Genomic DNA, 26550 nt, shown 5'->3' with positions numbered 1-26550 from the left:
CACATACGCCAAATCTGCAGCTATCTTAAACATCAAAGAACTCAATACTATGTTAAAATTTCCAAAATATTTATTTATCCACATAGCCCCGTGTTTTCTCAGAAATACATAGATGAACACTCTATTACAAAAAATTAGAAAGTATATAAACAAAAATACTATAATGCGTGGTTTCAGACAATTTTAAAATGATTTGGGTTTGTATCTTTTTAAATTACTGATGTGACCATTCATTGTGGTTGCCAAGCCCTGAGAACACAGGCTAGATGGTTACCTGGAAAGGCCTCGTAACTGTAAAAACTGCCACTACTTTTTGTTTTCTTGTATACGCAAACAAAAGCCTACTTGAAATCGTTTAAAGATGAGTGGAAATGTCTTTCAACCAATCTTTCTCCATAATTAAGAAGCCAACTGAACATGATTGATAGATCCATTTATGACAACGATGATTCCTTTAAGTGTTTAGCAAAATCCAAGTTTTTGTGAATAACAGTCTTGCTGATGTGTTGTTGAAGCTCTTCACTTAGAAATGATTCCTTTTTTGAGAATGTATCCTGAAAATTACAGAAGATTAGTTACATCAATAAACAACGCCAGTATAATGTTTTCAATGGGTATCTTTAATTATCAGTCCTGTTTCTCATGCCCCCTGGTCATCTCCTAGACCAGACCTGTAGAACTATCTGCCTACTGAGGTCTGGCCTGCTGGTAAGTTTCACTTTGATGGCAAAGAAGTTTTATGTCCTGCAGTCCTTCAGATACTCATGGTTTTGGTGAGGATTTTTTTTGTCTGTTTTCTTTTGTTGTAAACTGGTTTCTAGAAGAATACCTATTACACATAGCCACAGCTTCCAGCTCTGAACAAGCTTACACACTGCTCCTGTTCAACACACCTTACAAAAATAAATACAGCATCTCTGACTGAAAGACGAGTGAAAGTGATAATGGAAGCAGTAGATTGAGAATCTGAGAAAGGAATGTCCTGACCCTGCTGCCTCAGGAGATTCCTTCCCGCTGGAGCCAGATCTGGAAACCTCCACACTTCCCTGGTGCTCAGGTGAGGAAGGTCACCCACATGATTTATAGCTCCCTGTTAAAGTTTTAACACTCACATACTCAAGTAGTTCATGCACTCGAGGACAAATGAGATCCTCTCTTTAGCAGTGCACAGGGAAAGAAAACTCCAATTTAGAGCCTGTGTCAGCAGGAGGGAGGTGCTGACAGACAAGAGCAGTATGACAGAAAAATTTGCAGGACAGACAAGGTAAAACTTAGATACTGCCAAAGTTTGTTAAATGAGTCAAACAGCCACAGAGTAAGCAACACAAACTAATTTCCCAGGCATAACCATTATAACCATCTAAGTCAGCTTGTTCTATTATTTTCTTCCTTTGTTTCTGCCTCCATAAAGAGCTTATGCATTTCCTTGTTCAAGTCCTACCCAATCTCTTTCCTATCTGCTGTTCCCAGCCTTGTTCTAACAGAACTGCTGATGTCCTAACAGGACAGACACATCAAGATGTCATTATAAAAGGACAGAATAACTACATGCAGCTAAATTTTCAGAAGAAATTGAAAAAAAAATGTGCTGAAGGCTTTAACTGACATTACTGAGTTAAAAACTGGAGGCACTGCCAAAGTTAATGGGTTATAATGCTTTCTTTAGGAAGAAAGAGAATTAGTTACCTCTTGTTAGAGGACACACTGCACACTGAACATTTAATGGAGGTTGGCACGTGGAACATATCCAATGCTGAAGATCTAAAAAGTGTTCACCCTTTCTCCTCTTCATATGTTAGCTCTTTGTTCAAATTTGCACTTAAAAGCTACAAACTGACACTGACAAGGATCATTGTCCTAGGTACTGCATCAAAGGCTCTGAGAATCCAGCTGTCCTGCCAACTATCAACACTGGGGAGACAGCTGTTTTGTTTTGTTTTTTTATTACTGCTTTTTATACAAACATTAATTTATTGGTACGGAAACAGACAAGAAACCTGCACTGAACCATTGCAAAGTGCAAAAGTTAAGTAAAACAGATACCACATGCATCTTGCTATGTTAACTGATGCTATAGGAAACAGAACTATTCATACAGCTTTTATTCCTTATTTTGTTGTCAGTGCTATCTTATGATAAAAAATACTTGACTGAGAAAGTACACAAACCAGAAAGCCAAACTGAGAGTGCTAATGCCTGGGCACTACATAAAGAACCTGCAAATACTGGTTGTATTGGTACATCATGTGGTCGAAAAAAGGACATGGAAAGACAGTACCTTTTTTCTGGGTGTTGCTGATGGAACAGGAGGATTGAAGGTCATTCCTTTCATACTGTATGCCTCAAAAAGTTCTGTAGCAGGCCTATAGCAAAATCAATTTCCACAGGGAAAGAAAAATGTCGTTAGATACACTTCCAAATACTATACCACCAAACCAAGAGCAGCTTGTCCCCCCATACCATTCATACCCTTCCTCCATGCTTTAAGTGAACTCCTCAGAGTAATGAACATCAGTTGGAACCGAATGGAAGCCAACCCCTTGGAAACAGGGTAAGTAAAATATGTCACAAATATGCCATTTCCCAGAGCAAGGACCAAGGACCATTAGATGATGCATGCTGGTACCAGCTTCAAAACAAAAGGTAGTTTTTAACATAATGAGGTGCGGGCTCATAGAACCCATACCAAGCAATGCTGTATTTGCAAAATGTGTACTTTGGTTCAAGGGACATGGAACACTTTTGAAAAGACAAAAAAAAAAAAATCCAGATATTTTGGGAAGAAAGCATGCTGCACTTGGAGATTTTTTTACTCCTGTCACAGCCTGGAAACAAGCCTCAAAAGACATTTAAAAACCAAAAATTAAAATAAAAAAAAAAAAGCAGACAATTTTCTGTGCTAGCAGAAGAATAAAGAGAGTGAGTTCTGAAGAACAGAACCTTTTAATTTTATGGATAATTAGTTTTAGGTGTTCCTTTAACACAGTGTGAGCAACTGCTTTGCTATGGCACTATTTTTAAAAATAGAATCATAGATTCACAGAATGGCTTGTGTTGGAAGGGACCTTAAAGATCATCTAATTCCAACCCCCCTGCAATGGGCAGGGACACCTTCTACCAGACCAGGCTGCCCAAACCCCCATTCAGCCTGACCTTAAATGCTTCCAGGGATGGGAACCCTTTGACAACTCACCTTCGGCTCAAATCAAGTGAAAGTGCTCTGGAGCCTTCATCTGGAGCTCCAACAGCAAGGTGAGCTGCAAATTTCTTCACTGTTGGATGATAGTGCCTCTGAAAGAAAGGAAGGAAGAAGGCAGGTGAGTGAGCGATAAGAGGTAATGTATCTACCCATGCATTCTCCATTTATTTTGATTCCAGTAAGATGTGAGGCTCTCCTGTTTTAGATAGAGAAACTGGGCACCCCAAAATCAGTCAGTTTCTAACACTAAGTGAATAAGAACTAAGTCATACATTTACTCACTAGTAGCCGTCATGCTGTAAGCAAAATTATCTGCTGTTAATATAACTCCTCGCAGTAGACAAGAGAAAGGGCAGAGGATACCCTCCCCACGCCCCAAACCCTAAACACTGCCTGGATTGACAGACTGAGGTGTAAGCTGCTCCCTGCTAGAGCAACTAGGAAGGCTAGATCACCCGGGAACTTAACAGATTGAAAAAGTTCCGTTCTTCAGGTATTTACTTCAGGTAAAGAGCTCTGTTCTTCAGGTATTTACTGCTCACATTCCCAAATCATGCAGCTACTCACTAACCTGTAGTAAATGCAGCTCCCACAGAGCTGTGTTCTGGGCATTGCAATGCTCTGGTTCATCTAGTTCTGGGAGATAAACTCCACTGCCTTGAGATTCGTTGTCTAGTAAGAGGTCCATCTTTGGGAATGTCTAGAACACAAAGAAACGGACTGAGTTGCTTATATGACACATCCAACTATAACACAGTTAACTGAAGTCCAGGATTCATTCCATGTTATTCAGCCTTTAAGAATACATATTTAAGGATGCTCTGTCTTCACCATTCTTGCTTAAGATGCTTCAAAATATTTTGCATAAAATCAGTTTGTCAAAAAATAGCCTTTAACCAGTAAGCAAAAAATTCCAACAACTAAAACTTACTTGCATTAATACTCTGTTTGTTGCCAAGATCCCAACACTGGAGTTTGGAAGTACATGAAGAGCAAGCGTGGCAAGTCGCTTCAGGAAAGCGAGAGCTCGCTGCTGGGAAACTTGCTTTCTCCGCTTTGCAAGCATGACATCCAGGCACTGGAGCACAATCTTTATGTCATTGTTGGTAGCACCTCAAAAGCAGAATTTCATACAAGGAGTGAATAGTCACGTAAAGGAACATAAAACTACATATTCTGCTACTGACTGTACATCAGAACCTGAGAAACAGCATGAAAGTCCAAAAGGTTCTAACACAGCGCTAATGTGTAACACAGGCATAAACATTCACCCCTTCTTGGTAAAAACAGCTTTGAACAGAAAAAATGTATCGTTGCTTCTGTGCTCCTTTCTAAGAAAATATTTATTCCATCAAAAAGTCTAAATAGCAGTTAGTGTTTTAACCCTACATGCACTCTTTGCATCATCTTTTATAAATTGTTAAATGGTGCACAGATGTACACTTTTGCCCATCCAGAACATTTTTTTTCTCAATCCTTCATCCTTTGTCAATACAAATTCGTGAAACTCATTAAAATATGAATTTCAAACTTTATGAGTATCTTTTTTCATAACTATTCAGCCTCAGAATGATTAGAAATTTTAGATTAATTAGAAAATTAGAAAATCAGAAATTTAAAACAAGATTTTAGAAAACAGAGTCTATAAATTAGAAATTATTTTTTAAATATTAGAAAAATTAAGAGATTTTTCTCTGCTAAGAGAAAAAAATAGATAAAATAAAGATTTAAATTGCTAGTGAGAGAAAGAGCTATAAGGAAGTCAAAAAACTTAAGCTGAGGACAGGATAAATGCTCATCCAAGATCCCATACTCAGCATTCAGAACTTTTCAGAACTCACATATCTTAAAATAACTGTAGTTTGTTAACATCATATTAAGGTTATAATACCAAACAAGCAGAATAAACATGATGTAGTTAGACAATACAAGTAAGAATCTGAAGTTACCTGCATGTAGGCTGAACAGCGTCTTGTAAAGATGTGTGTAGAATTTCATCGGATCAATATTAAGAACATCACCTATCAACATAATCCCAAATAAAAATGTTCACTCAATTTATCAGATGATATTAAACTAAAGTATTTGTTTTTTTAAAAGATCTCTTACCTTGACCAGAGAGTATATGAAAAGCACTGAGAATGCAATGAAGACTCTCCCGATAGCTTAAGTCCTAAGAATAAAAAACAGATTCAGTACACAAAAGAAGCTGTTTTTAAGAAAACTTTAAGAAAACGAAGCTCTACTTACCCCAGATGCAATGAGAGAATGAAGAACAATCAACAGGTCATCAAAAAACTCCACATTTATGAGGTGGGCAAACCTTTAATCAAAGAGATTTATTTTTAAGCTAGAGATATTGCCTGCAAACTAATCTCAAAGCATTTTGACTTGCTAAAATCTACACCTTAAAAGCAGAGTTAAATCAAATGCTTAACATCTGTCATCTTCCCATACGCAGACAATTCAGCCCCCAACTGCTAATCACAGCTCCTCGATAGCACTAGAGACATGCTCAGGTTCTTCAGGAAGTAATCAGACAAAATGAGGCAATCACATCCTACCCCGCTGGGTTTGCATCACATCAGTGCTGTTGTGGCAATTTCACATCACACTGAAATGTTTTTAGAAGAGGTTGAGTATCTCAGCATAGAAGAATTCCAACAAATTCAACAGAGACAGTCTTCTCTCATTGCTTAGGGGAGTCACAAGTCCTTTAAGCACCTTATGCCTTTTCTAACACATACAAAAGAAGATGGATTTGGTTCTTACTTTGCAAGACCTTCTAGCACAGCTGGCAAAAGTGGAGACTTCTGAGCTTTCTTCAAGATTCTAAAGTATGTTAGAAATACAACGTTCAAGGTTTCTGTGTGCTGATGGAAAGAAAACAAAATAAATAAGTAGGTATGAAAAACAGACATTTCTAGTTCACTTAAAATTCCACTGAAAATGCACATAGTACTATTGTACTCCGTTCCTGGGTACACTGAAAAGGCTCTGCTTACTAAAATCTTGACCTCTAGCACAGGCAAAATGTCTGTAAGCTGCCAACATTATCTAGAGGTGTGGAATGCTGACAGTCTGGGATGAAGGGGAGACTCCTGGTTTCTTGGTTGGAAAGGGATTAGGAGATCCTACTTTGCAAACATGGGAAAATAATTTCTAAATTACTTACCAACTTCAGTTTCTTTTCTTTACTTTCTGAAGCTTCTGCTTCCAAGAGTTCTCTTTCCAACTTCTCTTCTGCTTTTTTCCACTGAAAACATAAAGTTGATTTTAAGTAAACAAACATTCCAGCAGACTAAATGTTTCCAACCAGCCTGGATATTCAGGTTCCAAAGATACTCAGCAACCAAATCTTCTGTGCTTGGTGAGTACTTAAGTCATCCTGTGATGTTACAGGGTAACCAATTTAGGTATACTCCTCCGCAACAGAAATGTTGGATTGCATGTATTATTAACACCCCAAAGACAATCAACACAAAGAAGAGAACAACATTAGGAAGATAATTAAATTCTCTATAGAACCTCGTAAATGTTTCCAGTGTAATGCAAACACTAATCACTGATGCTGAAAGTTAACAACAGCAACAGAAGTACAATTGTTAGAACAAATTCCTACATAAAGCCACTGAAGCAGAGCATTAGGAAGCACAAGTCATACCTTTCTCTGCATTCTTGAAAGATTTTTTCTTTTCTCTTTGTAAGTCATAAACTTTTTCTTTGGTGCAATGTCTTCAGAATCCTTCTTTAATTCTACTTCCTTAATTCTTAAATGAAGGAAAACTTTTAACACCTATAGTAAAAAAAAAATAATAATAAAATGAAAAGTAATCCACAACAAAGGAATGGAGAAGTTAAGAAATCCTGAATTCCATACCAGCTTGTGGGCTTTGCTGGTCACAGATTCTTCTGTTTACACCCCTCATATTCCTTCCCGTCTGTATCACTCATCTCTGTTCCCAATTCCTTCCCCAGCAACGTTAATTTCTATCCATTCCTCCACTTGCCTCGCACTTCAAGTCTTCCTGCTTGATTTAATCTATGTCTCTGCTGGGATCTGCTCTTTTCCCCTGCCCCCATATCTCTCTTTCTAACCCCTCCTGGCTCAGACCATTCCTAATCTTCCTCTGTGTTCTGGCAGAATGACGAAGTTCTGCTTGTCCATACCCAGCAGCTGCACTACTTTTAACTTTCAGATTTTTTTAAACCACTGACAGAAGAAAATTGTGGAGTACAACATAAAGACTCTTACCTCAGGTCTGACGTTGTAATTTCTACCCTTCACAAGGCCAGAAATGACCTTAACCACACCGAGTGAAGCAAAGCCCAACTTGTCTTGTTTAAAGAGCTTCTGAACTGCCTCACAGCACAATTCAGAAATCTGAAAGGTCAATTCAAATTTTTCTATTAAGTCAAATCTATGACAACAGGTAACTGATAATACTGATGCTATTTGCTAATTAGAAAGTGGGTGCAGGCTGTAAAACAGTGAAAAGATATGGCCACAAGATGTGGAATAAAGCTCAGAAATAAATTATTTTTTCAAGCAAAACAAGAACTCTTTTCCCAGTCAGAAAATCACTTACTGTTTTTGACGTATCATTCATCAGTGGTACAATGAGAACAATGATGTTATTGTGGAAGTTGAAGTGGGGTAAGGCCACGAGCAGCTCACATAGACACTTCACTGCAATCTCTGCTAAACCTTTATATGCTTTTAATGAGATGACGTTGCTTTTCTTCAACTTCCTTTGTTTCCAATCTGCACAAAACAACATTTTTAGTAATTACTGTTCAAAATGTAGGGGATCTTCTACATATTGACATTTTTAGTTACTGCAGGCATTTTTACAATTATATAAAATACTACTTGCATGAAAGACAGGTGTGGTTTGCATTCAATCAGAGGAGGTAAACTGTGATGCTGAAAATTGCATTTACTGAATGCACTGAATTTTGCATTTACTTCAAAAAATCTGAAGTCTCGACTGTACCTTTAATAGTTTGTTCCAGATTTTCCAAGTAAAATTTATACTGGCTTACAAGGCCTTCTTCAAATTCTCTCAGTTTCTTAGTTTCTTTTTTAACCTGTAAACATAACAGAAGTGAAATTTTGTTTGGAGAGCTGAAGACTGAAATTAGCCAGTGGTGCATTAAAAAAAAATAGTATCAAGTATCTAAGAAGTTCTTTTCTTCTTAGGTACAGGCATTCCTGGAAATGTATTAAAAATAAAATATTTCTATATATATTCTTGTGTTCAGAGGGCCTTTTCCAACTAGGATTATTTCATTTATAGGGACAAAAGTGAAATTTGGAACATGATGTTATTTTAGAGCCATGACTAAGCCACGCTGCCTATATTCAAAACACCCCCAAAAAAAATTGCTTACAAACAAGCACCAGAAAACAAGTTATTCCAAATTTGTTCAGCAAATTATGAACACATTTCACAGAAATCTGCACCAGTGAGGTGACAATGCTGTCTAATTCGCTTTCTTTCCAGCTTCCTCAGTGTAACACAAAACACTTATTCCAAGGTTTATGATGAAAATCACCCAGGTTTGGTATACTAAACGTATAATGTTATTTTCCTCCATTACCATCAGAATGTCACCTGGTTATTGAAGGAGGTCTATAAGAATTAAAGGTTCAAAACAAACACCTCTGCCCCAGAAGTGTTTCAGAATTTCCTTAAGTGCTTGTGCATTTGTCACCTTTTGCTCAAAACCCTAAATTCATATCAAAAAATCAGTATTAGTATTTGGCATGATTTAAAAAATAAATTAAAAAAAAGAAGTGTTCAGAAAAAAATATGGAAATAGAAATTAAATACAGAAAAAAAATTGGTATTTCACCTTAGTAGCCTTTTCTGCTTCAGTCAGAGGCCGAATTTTGTAAGAAGGCACAATATCTTTGAATATCTCCATGAGAGAAACCATGACCAACTTCCGAACAATCACAGCCACGTTAGGATCCTGTTCCATCAGCATGGCACGCAATTCCTTCACCTTTTTCATCTGATTAAAAAAAAGAGGCTGACGAAATCAGCTGGAGATCACCCTTTAAACCAATTGACAAGTACAATGTACACTTCAGCAAGCTTGCCACAGGAAATGTGCCTCATCTTTAAACACTAGAAAAAGAAAAGCAATTAACTGAGTAGCTACTCAGACTCTACTTAGCACTGCATAAGGAACCAAGAAATGCTACATAACCCACTAAAGTGGATAATTTGGAAATGCAGTAGTTTGAGAATTTCAAACTATTATGCCATTACAAGCCTAAATAGAATTATAGCAAATTCCTTGCATATACTGAGACACTGACAACTTCTACATACAACCCTGAAATCAGAGCTGAAATAGGGGTTATGCTTAAGGAACAACATCGTTTGGATAGGAAATACCACAGACATTATTAAACCTATAGCCACTACTATTTAGGATCAAATGACTCCTGACTAGAGTAAATGCAGTTACCTGGACCTTCACTTGATTCAAATCCTTTGTACCAACCTACAGCAACACTTTCACAGTTTGCAGTCCTCTGCGAGCAATGCAACACTGACATTTTCCCTTGTTATACTGATGTATTTTTCTACTTTCACTATTACTTGGTCACTTCTGGTCTTTATCTATTGACTTCCTGCACAACACAGGCATACATACGTGTGTGTTAAGTAAAAGCTACCTACATTGTTTTCTGGGTCAGAGAGAATGGCAGATGCTAAGGCAGCAATGTGCATCTTCCTTTCCTGCAGCTTTCTTTTCCTTTGAGCAGACATTTCCTCAGGAGTGAGAACAGGCAGGGGTTCTTCACTGAAGTCTAGCGCAGTATGTAAGAGTTAAAAAGAAGGGTCACTGGGGAAGCTACTAACAAATACCATATTGCAAACTAGATACTGCACTTCAGAGGGGCTATAACCCCATGCAACAATACCACATGCAGTTCCATGGTAAAAGCAGTTTTAAGAATGACTCTGCTAGAGCACGCAGTAACCCAGAGCTTAATTCTTCCTCCACTTCTCAACCTTATGCATGCAAAAAGAAATGGACCACATCTGTTTGAATCTGTAAATATTATTCCCCAAGTACAGTGATAACATATAAACTCAGCATACGATCACAACTCTGCCAAGAAACTGCAGTGCCCTGCAATCTGCAGCAAACTTTTCACCACTCACTTTTTCTTTTAACAATACAATTGATATTTGCACTTTCTGAACATTACTTTGCTATGACTACGTCCTTCCTCAACTTCACGTTACCTTTAAAGAATAACAACCCAGAACTGGATAACTGGATAACAAACTGCAAACTGAAATCTGAATTTCCTGGTATCTTGATGTTTGACGTTAAATAAAAAAAATCCAAGGCAGTGTATTTTCAAAAACCTACGCAAGTCCATGTCCTGAACTGCATTTCAAAATGGTCTCAGAATAATCAATCCAGAACAACAGCATATATTTCTTAGGACTAAAATTTACCTTCTCTCTAGCTAAGATGACACAACTAATATAAAGAACTTTATGGTAACATCATATTATTACAAATGTTATATTGTATATTATTATTATATAATTACATCACTAAATATTAAATGATTATATAATAAAATAATGATACTAGTTCCACATGAAAATCAAAATAATCTTAAAGAAAGGGCAGTTCTGAAGCCAGCTGTAGAGAGCTGTTCCCTCATGTCCTGGGATCCTAGCAGGTAAGAAAGCAAACTCTGACTTGCTGTTACGCTTTGGGGGTAGCATGGTAATGAACATATTCAAAAACACCCTAAACAAAATTCATTTAAATTACAAACTTCCTTTGGGAACAGCAATGGACTCTTTATATCTGCCAGTGATCTGGAAATATATATATATATATATAAATATGATGCTTTATTACCCTCTGCTACTTCCGTTTCTTCTGCATCTTCTTCTTCATCTTCTTCAACACTGAGAACTGCAAAAACAGAGTGTCTATGGTCAAGCATGTGATAAACACTGTGGAATTTTGAAAAAATAAATATTTTGATTTTTGCAATAAATATTTTGAATATTTTGTAAATACTCTGATTCCAAAACCCAACTCTTACTTGGCTTTTCCACGGTTTGGGGAATAATGCCACCTTTGTCTTTGATGGGGAGAAGATGGATAAGTTCTTTTTCTGGTTCTGTCTTCATGCGTCTTGGCATCTTCTCGTATTTTTCAATCACACTTTCATGTTTTCGTTTCTTGATGTGAACAGGTTCACTGGAAAATACAAGGTAAATTAAATCACTTAACCATCTAATTAGAGATGAACCATGTATGACAGTATACTAGCTGGATTAAGTGTCCAGACCTAGAAGAACAAATAATGACTGATCATATTGGAATCAATATCAAGTGGAATGTTCAAGTGTATTCAGTGTGGCAACACCAGTCACCACTCAATCAAATGACGTTAATATGGATCTACATAGAACCTTTGAATTCAGGACAATACAGTACTTCCCATCCTTTTTTTTAGAGGAAATTAAAATGTGAGATGAGCAAAGACAAAATGAGATTTATTTAATCTAGCAAGTCAGCCAACTTACTTGCTGAATATTGAAATGTTTGCATGAGTATAAACACACACACGCAAAATGCTCCCGTTGATTCTGAATTTACAAAAAATAATTAAAAGTTGTAACCTCTTATAGTGCAAGTACACCTATGAAGTGTGTTATCTGTTTATCTTATTCATAAGCTAAAAGCCAGGGATGACAAATCACCTTCTCGAAGGCAGTCAACCAGTCATTTTTAATAGGAACACTGCTTTTGGTCTTTTAAGAGGCAGTGTTTCAACTATGGAGCCGTGAAGGACTCTGAAAGCCCTGCACTCCAGAGACTGATAGGCTTCAGAAAGGAAAATCACTTGTATCCAAAGTAGCTTTATATCACACAGTCACCCTACACATGCATTGTAAGGTCAGCAGCAGCATCTGCTTTGCTGTCCCTGTGCAGATCAAACACTTCTTATGTGCTCAAATCCTACTCAACAAGCACAGCAACTTTACACCTGTGACTGATCTGTTCAGCATGAAGAAAATACGGCTCTTTTGAAAACAAGGGAAATTCTGGGACACACCAGAGATTTGGAAAACCTATTGCTAGCTGATGGCTTTTGAGATGGCACAGCTTGCATTCATGTAGCAGTAAGGTACTCAAGGGACCCTTCAAAGTATGGCAACAGTGAACAAATCAGATGAAGTTTGCAAAGGTAAACATTGTTCAGAAAGGTAATTTCTGCCCTAAAATATGGAAAAAAAATGTAAAAGAGTAAGTAAAACAAAGAGTTACAAAGCAGAAGCTATTAGGGTCTCAGCACAGCCTCTCTCTCAGCTAGGCCAGACTGCTGTTTTATCTGCCTCCCTCCCACTGTGCTTTCCACTGCATGAGCAGCTAACCTGGCACAGCTAAGGCTCACTGAAAACTTAGCCCTGAGCAGTTCTGCCATGAAGGACTACACCAGCAAGCAAGGAGGACTGGGGCCCTGCTGAACAGATTGTGGTTTTTTTTCAGTTTGAGGCATGCTACTTGTCTTGGAATCAGGGACCTCACAGGAGCGAACACTGCAGAAACAGCATCCTAAAGGTCAGGCAGAGCAGGCAAATGTACTGATATACCTCGCCACACGAATACGGAATGCACCAACAAAGGAAACACTAAATGAACAGCAAAGGAACACCAGACTTAAAGTGACCTCTTGATAAATGTGTTACATTATATATAAAACCAACAAAGCTGAATTACTACAAAAAGTAGACATCACAATAATACTCACGTAGAAGAAATATCTCTGGTTAAAAATGATGCTTTTTGAGCCAAATCTTCCATTAATTTCAAGTCATCTTCATCCATCATGTCCAACGGAAGCGCATCTTCCTCTTCTTCTTCCCTTTTTTCAGCTATTTCAGAAATGATGTGTACAAACTCAGATCCTGTACATATATTCACACTTGAAAACCTAATGTTGCCTACACCTGAGAGACCATTTTATACCTTACTTCAACTTTGATCTCCTCAACCTTCATGCACACGTTCAAGTTTCCCCAGAAAATTGCCCCTTTGTTGTGACATTCAGTAATGATTAGAGCAAACACATTTCTACCATCTCCAACTGTCAGATCTTGTCGTTAGAATGGCTAAATTTTCCATAACTCACATTTCTTTCTTTTAAACGAGAACAACAAGTATTTGTGCACAGTAAATAAAATGTCCTTTTCTTGAAACATAATTTTACAATGTAAACCAGCAGAATACTGGTAACACGCGCACCTTTTCTTTGCAGAAACAAGTTTGAACAAACACTTACCAACATGTTTTTTCTTGTATTCCTCCAATGGAAAAGGTTTTCTACAGACAGCATCTCTGACAGCTTGCCTAAGCTTCTTTTGTTCTTTTCGATACTTCTTAGCAGCACTCTGCTGCTTGTACTGCTTATTCTTTAACTTGTTGTCAAGTTTTAGTTTACTAGTTCTCAGTAACTTGCGAAAGCTTGGAACTCGCTTTGTGTTTTTTCTCTAGGAAACAGAAAACTACACGTAATTGACGCGCTCACATCACAGCCTTTGTGAATTTTAAGGTTGTTAGTTCTGCTCTCATTAAGTTTGTGCTTCTATCAGTGCTGAATAAATTGTTTCTTTCAAACAGTATCATCGGTTAGCTCCACATTTACCCAAGTGCATTAAATTTATGACAAAAGAGGCGTGAAGAACGTTTTATGGAACCAACCTTTGACAACTCCCAAGCCCCGTGCCCATCCACGTTCAATCACAAAACGGACACGAACACTTAAAGCACCGTACATAACTTGCTCGGGCACAGTTCTCTACCCCGCTTGCTCCCAAGCACCCTGCCTCCTTTCTCCACCGCAGTCGGGCCTGGGGCTCGTGTCAGAGGGCTACAGCTCTGGCCAGCGTTCTGCTGCAGCACAGGGACCCCTTTGGATACCACCGCGGTCACAAGGGCCCCAACGCCCCGATGGAGGCGGGCAGCCCCGTGCCAAAGCCTCAGACCGCTGCGGGCGGCGGGAGGGAATGGGGCAGCGCCGAGGGGCACGGTCAGTAGGCTCCGACCGGGGACGTTTGCCCCTTCCCCTTCCAGAGCTGAGCGCCGGGGCTGCAGGGACGGGTGCAGCGGGGACCCGCCCGGCTCGGCGGCTTCTCCCTCCCTCCGCGCCTCAGCCCGGGCAGCCCCGCTCCGGGACGCGCCTGAAGGCCCTGGGCAGCCTGCGGCTGGCCGGGGTGCGGTGCCTGCCCCGCTTCACCACAGCCCCGCGGGCTGCCCGGGGTGGAGCAGCCCCCGCCCCGCTCCGCCATCCCGCCCCACAGCCCCGCGGCCTCCTACCGGCTTCATGGCGGCGGCCGCGGCGCGTGCGGTGCCGGCGACGGAAGCTTTGGGCCGAGGCGGGGCCTCGCCGCGGCGCCCCGGCCACAGCGGCCCCTGGCGGCGGAGGCCGAGCGGCCCCCGGCTCCTCCCGGCCCCCTGAGGAGAGGCAGGGCCGCCCGCGTAGCTCCGCCGCCTTTCTTCATGAGTAAATACGGCAGGAGGGCTCCACTTATCCAACGATAATGACAATAATAATAATAATAATAATACGAGTCCTGTAATAATAAAAAAACCACGGCGGAGTTCTGGTGTAAGTTTTATTTACACAGGAAGTGTTACTAGTGGTCTTAAAGGAAGGCTTGATCCTTCTATTTACAGTTATATACAGATTTATACTTGAAAAGTAAGAAAACTGTACAAGATAACACAAAAATATAAGACAAATTGGATCCAATTAAAGTAGTGAATACATAAGTTAAGAAAAAATCTGACATTTAAATTGCAAAGTGTAATGTTATGAGTAGTATATATGTAGTTTTTAAACCAGATAGCAACGTTAGTTACACCACACTAAATCTTTACCCCAATTATGTAGACTCTGCTCCTGAACACCAGACAACCAAAAGCCTCCTGCTCTTAAAAACACATAATAATGGTAATTTCAACTTGATTTCCACATAGGGACCAGTTACAAAATCCACATGTAAGGAATTTATTTACATTAAATATTAGCAAAAATGGACCAAAAGAGTGCAAGTGCTCCTCACCTGCAGTGCTATCCATTTTAGACTTCCAACCCCTATAATCAAAAGTTGTTGTACAGTATCTTTGAGAAAAGGAAGTGTTGAAAACAGCCGCTGTGACACATACAATATGACATTTTTCACAGCTAAAAAGATGTTAAAGAACTAAGTATCACTAAACCATATGCTTTTGGGATTTCAGTATTGCACACTAACAAGAGAGTTTCAAAAACTATTGTCGACATTATTCTGAAGTGTTAAAAGTGGATGCTCCTTTGACAATACAAAGTCCACAAATAGCTTTGTCAGTTTCTAGTGTTTACTATTACATATATCTTAGTTGGAAATGGCTCAACAAAATAAAACTTCTGGTGGCAAAACCCTTTCACAGAATACCCACTCAATTTTTAAGAAGCTGCACAGCCAATACACCAAAACAAATGCTTAACACCACTCCTTTTGAAAGCTGTACACTCTGAAAATAGTAGCCCTGATCTTACCACTGTTTAAAATTCACAATTTTTGCTTTAACAGGTTTGGGCACAATACTTCCACAGTTCCTGAGTTAATAATGTTTGCCCAGACTGAAGAATGAAGCTGCAACTTAAAAAAAACAAACAAAAAAACAAGTAAATAAGACAATACCCCTTCTCAAATTTTAACCATCTTGCACATAAATATACCAAACAACCTTATTTGGTCCTCAATACTTTTAACTGGTTAATTTTGGAGGTATTATTTGTACCAAAGCATTTGGTTTGGATAGCAGTTTTGGGGCCTTAAGATTTAGCATTTCCCTCATCTCCCCCCTGACCAAAGTGCCTTTGTGGTATTTGTAAAAAAAGTTATGCCTCAAAATTTTTTGTTTTAAGTACCAACAGAAGTTATTACAAATGTTTATTGCATTGAGCTGATTCTTTTAAAATATTAAATATGAACTCCCCCACTTCTCAGTTTCATGTGTTTTAGTATTCTGCGTGAAAACAAATCTTCCCATGAAATAAGCTAATACTGGCAAAAGGGTGAAGATTTCATCAGTTCATTACTCCACTGAGAGCTGTATCATTTTTCCTCTCACTTTTCACACTTTTCTACAGTGGTTTTCCACACAGAAATGATGTGAAAACTCCTCTGTCATCAAGTGGTTTTCCACATTTTCGGTTGACCTCAACATTACAATGATTAGCTTTTCAGTGCTGGGCTATGGTTCTTGTCCCCTTCTTTGTTGTCCTTCATCAGTGAGGCAAACACCTGGAAATGCAAGTTATTTAATGAATATAAAAAAGCTAGTCTTACAAAAAAAGATTAATTTTAACCACAATATTGGCATGGAAACTCATTTCTACAATGAGACACTAGGAAATGAATTACCTCTAATCCTTAACAAATTCAAAAGTTTTCCTCTGTCTTAGGAAATGGACCATAATAAAAATGATCAGGAAAAACCGATCTCATGGATATGGGAAGATACAGTGAGGTACAGCATTCCCAAATCCTCCTTTACTTCCTAGCTATTCCTCACAACTGTTTGCATCTGGAGTTGAGCCAAGAACACAAGCCAATTCTTCTGCCAAACCTGACTACTTGGCTCTTCTACTTTAGTGTGGGTTTTGTCAGCAGCAGTTCCAGTCATTTGTAATACAAGTATTTTCCACCAAAACTAGGAAGAATTCCAGTACAGTGAATGGAAGTGGGAAGATTATTTTAAAGGTCCTAACAAAGCTGTATTGAAATAAATAAATAAATAAATCTCTTCCAATGGGTCTTATTACAATTCACTTTAGACTACATTTGGGTCAGTTTCAGATAGAATGTGGTTTAATCATTCATCTGGCATACTGTTTTGTATTAAAAGCTAGAGATTCTTCAGCAAATATTTTAATGCTCTCAAACATATAGTGCTCAGTTTGTTTTCCAAGAGGGGAATAAAAAAATTCTCAATGACAAAAATCTGAGATTCTCCTTAAATACAAACCAATATGCATCTCCCATCAGAGGTAAGTCTAAAACTAAGTTCCACATGAACAGCATTACCCACTGCTCTGAAGTCAGACATGCAGAGTCACTCAGAAGTGCCCCATGTACTCATGGGCTGACATGAGCCCCTGAGTTTTGATATGTATATCCAAGAAACTCACCTGTGCCCATTTTTTGTTACTATTCTGCATCTGAATAGCTGCAATACAACTAAAAAGCTTTTCTGATGTAATATCTTCTGGAAGTTTCGTTAGAAACTGTGCTATATGAATAAAGTCCATCTGTAGGAGAATATCTTCATATAACCGAAGGATTCCTAACCCTGTCCTAAACAAAAATTCTTCCCCATCTCTACAGAAAACATCCCAGACACGACAGGCCAGATCAAGTGGTAATGACTTGCTGTAGAGTGTAAAAATCCTACAATTGAGAAAAAAGGCACAGTTATAAATTTAACCTGTTTCAGAAACATGAAAATACATCCTCCTTTAAATCTGTTATATTAATAAAGAACAACCACCTGACAAGTTACTTCACGTGTTCTTATTTGTTCACGTTTCAAAGATACACAAGTCTCCAGTTTTTCAAGTCAGAATTCTTATTCTGAAACCCACCTCTTCTCAAGCTACAGGGCATTCTTCATTACAAAGCCACATCCTTTAGAAAGCTCTAGCTTACAACATCTAGTTACAAACATCTTTACATTCAAATGGTGTCACATAAATACTTAAGACAAAGATTTTAAGTGCAGAACTTGACCCTTCCCATTATTTAAGTCATACAGACTAACAGCTCTCTTCATCATTTTTTAAACTAAAGCTAGAAATCACCTCAGTAGAAGACTACATCTCACTGATAGGAATTCAGCAACTATATTTGGGATACATTTTGAATTTATATTCATGTTACAACTCACTAAAATGTAAAGACAGTCACTATTTTTTTTAGTATCAAAGTCCAATTGTGTTTTTTTTTAATCGATAAGTTTATTTTAAGAATGCATTCATTATACTAGGGCAGAGCATCCAGTCTGCTGTATGCACCATATTGTAAAATCCCACTTATAAATTTGTAGTGGTTCCTGTGATCCAAAGCACATTCTGTTTTGCCTTTATTTCTAGTGGGAAGTGGTTCAAGAACTGCAGAACACCACCACCAGCTACCACCACCTCTTCTACTCTCCCTTCCTAAGAGGAAGGTCTCACTACCTCAAGGCCATTTTCAGAACATGGGCAGGAATAAGAATCTATTTCTCACAGATAATCAGAGGCAGTGCTGCTCTGCAAAATCCTAGATTACTCTATTTCCAGACCATATGTACACCTCTTATCTATCTGAACTGTGCTGCAGCACACTCCTGGCTCACTGCAGTTATTGTATAACCTGCTCCTGCTGAGACTTACTGCTTACTGATAAGCTGCATCTTATAGCAGAAGTTCTTCATTCCCAAGTACTTGGATGACATGCCATTTCTGTATTTAATTCTAACCAATTCAATTAACACTATTAGAAATTTCTAACACATATAATAATCCTATGTGAACCGGATACTTATGCACACATACTTAGGAAGAGAAACTCAGTATCTGGCAGCACTACAAACACTTGAACGATGCCTGCGTTATTGGCTTCCCTTACAGGCACATACCATTGTTCAGTACTCTCTGCTTTAGGGCATTCATTACTTAAGAGTGTTCACTGTATTTCCAAGTTTATCCTTTCCTGTACCAGGTCCTATATTTCATCCATCCTCTGCTTTGAAGTCTATATCCCTATACTCTTACTTTCTTCAGCAGATTATGCTCATTTCATCAAGTCACTTACAGTCATAAACAGCTATGACATCGTAGCCTCCTCTCCTCTACTTATGTTATGCATAGCTGACTTACCTGCAACAATAAAAGCCCACAAGATTCTTGTGTGTCACATTTTCTGTCTGAACAGATGTCACTCCTAATCCCAGAGTCTATAAAGTTTGAATCCTGCCAGAAGAACTGCAGCTGCACAAAACAGTTCATCTGGATTTCAGGAGACCTAGAAAGCTGAGGTACACAAACATCTAACAAATGCTTTTCTTACACTGTATTGCTGAAAAGAGCTATAGCAAAATTGAAAGTGTTCCAACAGTTGTAAGATTCAATTTGCTACATTCTCTGAACTCACCAGTCTATCAAATATATGTCTGGAGTAAGACTGTATGATTTGAAATGAAGAAACAATTTGGGAAGATTTTCTTCAAAGAATACTTCAAAGGCTGCAAAGTATTTCAGCATCTGTAGAGATAGTAAAGCACCACATAAGCAGTCATCACAAGAAAGCCAAGTCATAAAATAACACAAATCCCACCAAGACTTGAGGATCTCAACACATCACAACATGACTACTTAGGATAAGTACAACAATTAAGCAGTTCTAGAGGAAAAGTCAAAATAGGATAATGTGCTCTACGGATTAGTATCTGGTATTCTCGGTTTTGTAATGCAGGTTACAGTTCTCCGTTATTCAACAGGACAATGGGAAGTCAATAAATCAAATATGCTTCAAATCAAAAGAATGCTGAGGTTCAAAACCAGAAAACTATGTGCATACCATGCTGTGGTCCACACGGAAAAAGGCCAGCTGGCATGGCTTGTTTAGAAGGTTAGCAAAGGCAATGAAAGCATCTGCCTCCTCCAGATTGAGAATGAGCACAGCAGCAATGAAGGACATCCCTTGTACCTTCAAGTGGGAAAAGCATCAGGCAAATATAAGTGAGTAAGCTCAGTTCACTTTGGAAGTGCAAGTATTTTACATTCTGCAATATATCAAACACCATAACGTAACACTTCCATATGAGCAGAAACAACACGGATAAACCTTTATACATGCAATCAGTTAGATTTCAACAAGAAAATTGAATGTGTTTCTTCAGATGCAGGCTTCAGGTGCTTGATGGAAATTCTGGGTGGTCTCATGATTACAAGTCCTCAGGGACTTGGAATGCAAGAAAATTAAAACCGCACAGGTTGGACAGAGACAACTTGGCTTTAAGTTCATTCTTATGCTATGGGAAAAGCAGACAAGGAAAAACCTCGCATATGGGACAGTTTAGATCCAGGCAGATATGTTGGAATTGAGACAAAGTTCTGTTCCAGAACAGTCAATACTGTTTGGCCACTGGGAAGATATGTATTTGTTCACAAACATAAAACTACTTTTAAGAGGTTAGCTACAAGTTTTTACATTTTTTCTGATTACTTTCTCTCAAAAAACACTTCAGTCTGCAGTAAGTGAAGATTATTCTTGTAGTTGTTAAGTGATGATCTGAATATTCATTATACTAAAAATAATTCTACGAATTTCAGCTGCAATTATGATCGTTCTGCTGTTTCTAGGCATTTATGCTGCCTGCTCCTTATTTTGAAAAAGGCACTTAGTATTTTAAACAACTAGGGAAGAAAGCATTAATATACATCAAAAACAGCTAGCAGCTTTCTATTTTTTGTGATATGGATGGGTGCAGAAATAAGATTACATTAAATTTACTATCATATTAACATTGAAAAAGAAGTATGATCAGAAACATCCAGGCTAGCTGTAATTGTTGTATTATCTTTTCCTAGGAGAAAGAGAAGATCTATCCATGAAAAATTACTTAATTTTCTTTTAAAACTCCACCCTGGGAACAAGCAGTCTCAGAATCTGCAGAGTTCATAATCTCATTTAAAGACTGATCTCCAAAAATGATGTCACAGATGACAAACTCAGAGCTAAAAACATTTAAACATGAAAAGCCAACTAGATATTGATGTCCTAAGCATGTCTGACATGGAAGAAAACACACCCTGTGCTAAATAATGTGTTGTTGCATGGATCAGACTCTCTCAAGTTCTTGAGCTAAAAAGCAATTACAACTTGTGAAAAGCATTCCTAGGAACCCTCTGAAGCAAGAAAAAAAGCATCTGTGTTATTTTAGCTGCTTCTGTAAACCGACACCACTTTTTTAAGCACACAGTAAGTTTTAGTTGCAAAGAATCCTATCCTCAGTAAACTCAGATGGAGCAATTTACTTTTGATAGCAAAACCAACAAGGAGTTTCTGGATTTTAAGATGTGACTTAGAATCATAGCACATCACTATGGAAATGGCAGCAGTTGGAATAACACTAGGATAGAACAGGCTGGGAGCCTGCTGGCAGGTTTTTTTTCCTGTAGATACTCTTGGTTCATCAGAGCTAGAATGCCTAGCGAACAAAATCAGTTTTAAAAATTTCCTGTGCAAGCCAAATAATATACTTGTCCATAACATCCAATACATTTTCAGCTGTTTAAATAACTCTAAGAATTATCATCATTATAACTACTATGAAATGAGTAAGTGCCAAGGTTTAAATTTTTTTGAAGAGCTAGTAGCATGGAGTTTAGAGAATCTACTTATCTAATATATAAACATATGACATTTTAAGCATACGTAATATGCTATAAATATTTTACAATAAATACTTACATATCCCACATCCGGTCTGTAACATGTATATGCTCCTAGAACACTATGCAGGAGATCATGATAGGGACCACCCTAATACAAGGTGAAGGAAGAGGAGAAGAAACTTTTCAAAAAACACATAAACAAATAGGTAGGTAATGAGCCAGTATATTAGGATAAAAGTGAGCCATGGAATTATTGCTTTGTTCACATGTAGAACACCACCAGTTTTTACTCTAAGCATTACCTTATATGCTTTCGAGAGGTTAAGGGAAAAGCAACAGACCAACAATTCAGTATAAAATAATTTACTGGAAATCAGTACATAACAAAGTGAGGATACCTGATACACGTACAGTTGGCTTTTCCTTTTGAGACACTGGATGTTTTAATTCTTAGTAATGCAAGTTACCGTAATACACATGTATATAAAATAACTTTCATTATTGTATGTATCTGTATAAAAATCAAAGCCTGAAAATGTATACTAACATGCATCAGGATTTCTTTAGATGTGAGAATATTCACATATTGGTATGTAAGTAATTTTGTAAGCAGTAATAGGAACTGCATGCAATTTTTACAGGAGAAAAAGCCTTATAATCCTTCATTTACAAGCATTTACAAAACCACTTGAATGTAGTAAGCATCCTACTTTAATCTCATCACATTTGCTGTTGTATGTGGAAAAAACAAGTAATTTCACTTTTGTTGTTTTACACAAACAGCTTCTGAAAAATTTTCCATGCTTAGGTGGCCAGGTTACTCTTCTTTTTTTTTTAATTTAACTATGCAGAAGTTCAAAGTTGTTATAACTAAAGTTACAGAATTCTCACCTTCTGGAAAATATACAGGGATGGAAATGTGCGTGATATATCCAACTTAATTAGTTCCAGGCTGGCCTCACGATCAGCAACAGATGCACTTGCATCTGCAAGCAAAACCAACAGTCATTAAAATTGACAGGCAATTCTACAGACTTCAGAATAAAGCTGCCATAGTATATGAAGATTTTCAGAGTCTGAGGAAAAAAGGTTATTTAGCTTTGTTCTTGGAACTACTTCTACAGTGCTAAGTTAACTCTCTTCTCAAGAGCTACATTAAATAGCCTCCATTGATACCTGGTATTATCAGGTCCAAGAAGTGAGGGAAACAATCAGCAATTCTTATCTCTATCTGTTCATTCTTTTTCAAGTCATACAGCTTGAAACCATTCAGACTTAAAGCCAACAGGTTCTCTTCTACTCCTAAAACACTACACAGGCCCAGACCACCACTGTATTTCACTAGAATTTGACTCTGCTCAGCCTATTCCTCAAAACATTTTCTCCCCTATCTTCTACCATGGCCTCAGTTCCCGAGTCTGGGCAAGAACATGGAGTGAGAACACTGTTGTTGATCTAAACATGATGCAGCAAGACCTCAATTCTCAGATTTTTCATTCCTAACTCATTTCAACCAACAGCATTGAAATATACTCTGTACACTAGTAATAAAAAAGACTAATTGCATCATTATCTCAAGAAGCCAGCACTACTTCACCTACGAAGTCAAGCATTTTTTTTAAAAAAAGTACTTGTTGCAAAATAATGGTATTTTCTCCCCCAAAAGAAAGACCATCTCAAAAAATATATATATTTCATAGGAGGTAGCACTAACAGTATTGCATAAGACAGCATTAAAAAAAGCTGTTAACTGCACAAGAAGTTACTACATGTGACAAGGATCTATCCATCATTAAAAATCCATTGGCGATGCTATTTTTAATAGGAAAAGCCCTACAGGAGATAGTAATACTCCACTGATAAAACTCCATTGTATATATAAGTGTGCTAAAAGGCTCATTTAATAGGTTTGGGAGGAAAGGCCATCTGGGCAGCCTATGTGGGAACCAAAGAGTATAACAACTTACACATTCATCACCTTTCAGTTCCACAGTGAAAGTGGAGAATTATTTTTTTTCTTTCCCAAAATTGTGGAAGGGAAACCAACATTAATAATCTAAGCAGAGGTAAGCAACAGCACATGCTGTAGTTCAGTTTTGTATTTCATCTAAAGTTTTCATAGGTATAGCCTTAGAACTTCAGGACTCCAGAGAAACATTCATTTGAAAGTGAACTAGCATGTACAATACTTTAATGCACCTTTATTGATGCAGAAAATACTGTTAAGGTCCTCACTGACTTGTTATAAAACAACTAACATTTAAGTAATGAATAACCCAGAGGACTTAACAAGTATTCCTAGTGCTGCAATTGCAGCTAGACTCATGAGATTTAATGTGTTCATAAAAATAAATAGGGAGCTGTCTAGCATTCAGGAGATCTCACCTTCTACGTCATTCTCAGAACTTGTCTCACTGAAGCTTTTCCATCGTTCCTTAGCTCTAGATAAGAAAATTTCATAGAGTTCTGCAAGAAAAGAAAACAGAAATAAAAGAAAAGCACCCCTGAAAGACAAAAGCATGCTAGGTATTTTTGGCTTTGTTTTTCTTGCTTTGTTTCATCTTACCATGAAGGGGAGGGAGGGTTTTTGCTTTTACTTGGTTACTACTAACTACTGGAATACAGTTTTATAGTATGCACTGTATTATGCCTTCTGTGGTGAACATTCCAATTACAGGAAGAAAGTCATGTCTTAAAATCATCCAGATTTTTACCTCATGTATGTGTTAGTACAATTCCAGTTCAAACTGGGATTTCATTGGTTATGGAATAAAACAATTTCCCTTTCCACTCCCCCAAGAAAGTACAACTACAAATTCTCAATTTTAAACATCACCATTAAATTGGGGTGGGGGATCTGCACCTTAACCCTTACAAGACTTAAATGTTTTTATAAGCAGATTTTAAACCTTACTTTTATAAGTTACCAGGCTATGACTGTCCAATTATAAATATACAGAAACACCTGCTTCTAAGCAAATACATCCCAAGTTTCAACCAACAGATTTTTTCACTAATATGTATAATCTGTTAAGGCATACCAGGAGTGATATTTAACTCGTTTCCCACAGCTAGACTCCAAACCTTCCCACGTACACTTGGTGGTAATCCCTGCCACCACAGCTCTCGAACTCTTCGGGTAGCACGCCTAGAATAGGGATGCAGGAGGGGAGGGAAAAGCAAGCATATATTACACACCTTGTTTTATGACATTACTGGGCAACTTACAAGCAAAACAACATACTATTTCCCAAATTAAAATTCAGGGATCTCTGCTTATGTTAAATCCCCATTAGAAAAACAAAACTTTAAGCTCCCAAAAAGCACATTTCATGTTGCCCTGTAATGACCTCTTACTAAAAAGAACTTCTTGACAAAACAGAAATGAAAAGGAAAAGTACAGTTCCTCAGGTTCCAGAGGAGAAACAAGCTACACTTGCCTCATTTACACAACAAAACTTCACTTACATGCCTTCCCAGTTAGGTAGTATTTCATTGACCCAAATCACCATAGCGCTAGCAATATTCTCTTCTTGCTTAAAACGCTCTCTCATTATTTTTTTCCTTTTATGTGCTTCTTTAATTTCTGTTAAGCAAAACACATCAAAAATTGTTAGTATACATAAATTGTTAGATAAATCATTCAAATTATCCAATTATTTTGATTGTGTCTGAAAGATCAAGGGTAAACTACAGTTGCACATGAACTATCCAGCACTGTTTCTGATAACTGTAGGTAAACAAAATAATTCTATAGAAAAGCTAGGCATTATAAAAACAAGTGAGATAAAAAAACGTAATATGTATCACATGTTCCACTCTGAAAAATTACAATTACAAAAAGCAATACAGCTACAACAGATGTGGAACTAAGATATTTCTATATCAGATATGCCCAGTTTGTGTTTTGCTTCACCTACCAAATACGAAGGTAATGTCCAATGGGTAGACCTATTCAGTAAGGATGAGCAGACTTACACCACTCTTCAGAACAATTAAACAGGAATAAGGCAAAAGTATTTTGTCAGAAATAGATTGTCTGTAGGTGCCTCTTTATTAAAATATCTAAAAAGGACAGAGCTTTGCCATCACTGAAAAATCATTCTGAAGTTGCAAGACGTTTTCTATTTCTGCGTGCATTAGATACATCAAAAAAGTAAACTCGTCATCCCTAATAAAGGGATGATACAGGGCTGAACAGCTTCTTTAAGGTGTATGGGTTTTTTTTAAGCTTTGTGTGTAGCAATAGTTAATTTAATGAATACTAGGGCACACATACTAAAATATTACACATGGTTGGCCTTTCAAAAGTGCAGTTGGAGTATATAGCCAACAGATCACACCTTACAAGATTTCACTCTTCTCTCCTAGCATGCATATATTGTCATATGCCTTGGATTTCTCATTACATCTTTCAGAGTAAGCTGCTACAGATCTATATAGCGGCTCAATGAGTTCAGAAGCTTATATCCGACTAACAACAGACCAAGTAAAACATGCAGCATGAACTCTTAAAATAGCTTATTGCCTGAATACTAGTCATGAGAACACAGAAGTCCTTTCAACAAACTACTCATTGATTGACATAGCACCAAATGCTACAGACACATTTAATTTAAAAAGTAGATCTAGTAGGAGTAGAAAGGTTCACATAAGTACAGCTGATTGGTAAAACAAGGTTTTCATCTGTATTCACACTGTAATTGATATCAAATTCCTGGAAAAAAATAATCTTTGAGCAGTCAGCTTTAGTATATTTTGGTTCTCAGTGAAAACTGTAGCAACATTGCTTGAAAAAGGAGCCTGAGTATAATGAGCATAGAGAAAGTTTCTAGCTGATCACATTACACAAGTAGTTTAA

General features: G+C 37.7%; 2 protein-coding genes across 4 annotated transcripts in view; both read right to left on the bottom strand.

Moving 5' to 3' along the window:
• Positions 1-52: 52 nt before the first annotated feature.
• On the bottom strand, positions 53-14692 carry NOC3L (NOC3 like DNA replication regulator). The gene is made up of 21 exons (XM_083843214.1): positions 14579-14692; positions 13545-13752; positions 13014-13137; positions 11298-11455; positions 11108-11164; positions 9898-10028; positions 9059-9220; positions 8197-8290; positions 7789-7964; positions 7455-7583; positions 6864-6995; positions 6375-6455; positions 5972-6072; positions 5450-5522; positions 5309-5372; positions 5149-5220; positions 4131-4312; positions 3771-3899; positions 3194-3291; positions 2279-2363; positions 53-554 (listed from the first exon to the last, which is right to left on the bottom strand). The coding sequence occupies exons 1-21, from the start codon at positions 14585-14587 to the stop codon at positions 435-437; spliced, it is 2385 nt and encodes a 794-aa protein (XP_083699340.1). The 5' UTR covers positions 14588-14692; the 3' UTR covers positions 53-434.
• A 171-nt stretch (positions 14693-14863) lies between these two features.
• TBC1D12 (TBC1 domain family member 12) overlaps positions 14864-26550 on the bottom strand; it is a 41571-nt gene continuing 29884 nt past the window's right edge. For 2 of the 3 annotated variants that reach the window (XM_083843215.1, XM_083843216.1), the window contains 9 exons: positions 25158-25275; positions 24731-24837; positions 24075-24155; positions 22581-22675; positions 21766-21837; positions 19870-19998; positions 19444-19553; positions 17442-17700; positions 14864-16554 (listed from right to left, as the gene is read on the bottom strand). In XM_083843215.1, the coding sequence (XP_083699341.1) occupies positions 16486-16554; positions 17442-17700; positions 19444-19553; positions 19870-19998; positions 21766-21837; positions 22581-22675; positions 24075-24155; positions 24731-24837; positions 25158-25275 (1040 nt within the window). In that variant the 3' untranslated portion in view covers positions 14864-16485. The other variant, XM_083843217.1, reaches the window with a different exon arrangement.

Source organism: Anser anser (assembly GCF_964211835.1).
Source record: "Anser anser genome assembly, chromosome: 7".
Lineage (NCBI taxonomy): Eukaryota > Metazoa > Chordata > Aves > Anseriformes > Anatidae > Anser > Anser anser.
This window is presented reverse-complemented; position numbering and strand designations above follow the sequence as displayed.

Bases quoted from the DNA above. Each gene is read 5' to 3' on its own strand.
- NOC3L (XM_083843214.1), bottom strand. The intron at 13,138-13,544 runs GTAAGTGTTTGT...TTTCTGAAATAG, and splicing joins ATACAAGAAAAAACATGTTG to CTGAAAAAAGGGAAGAAGAA. The intron at 11,456-13,013 runs GTGAGTATTATT...TGTATTTTCCAG, and splicing joins ACCAGAGATATTTCTTCTAC to TGAACCTGTTCACATCAAGA.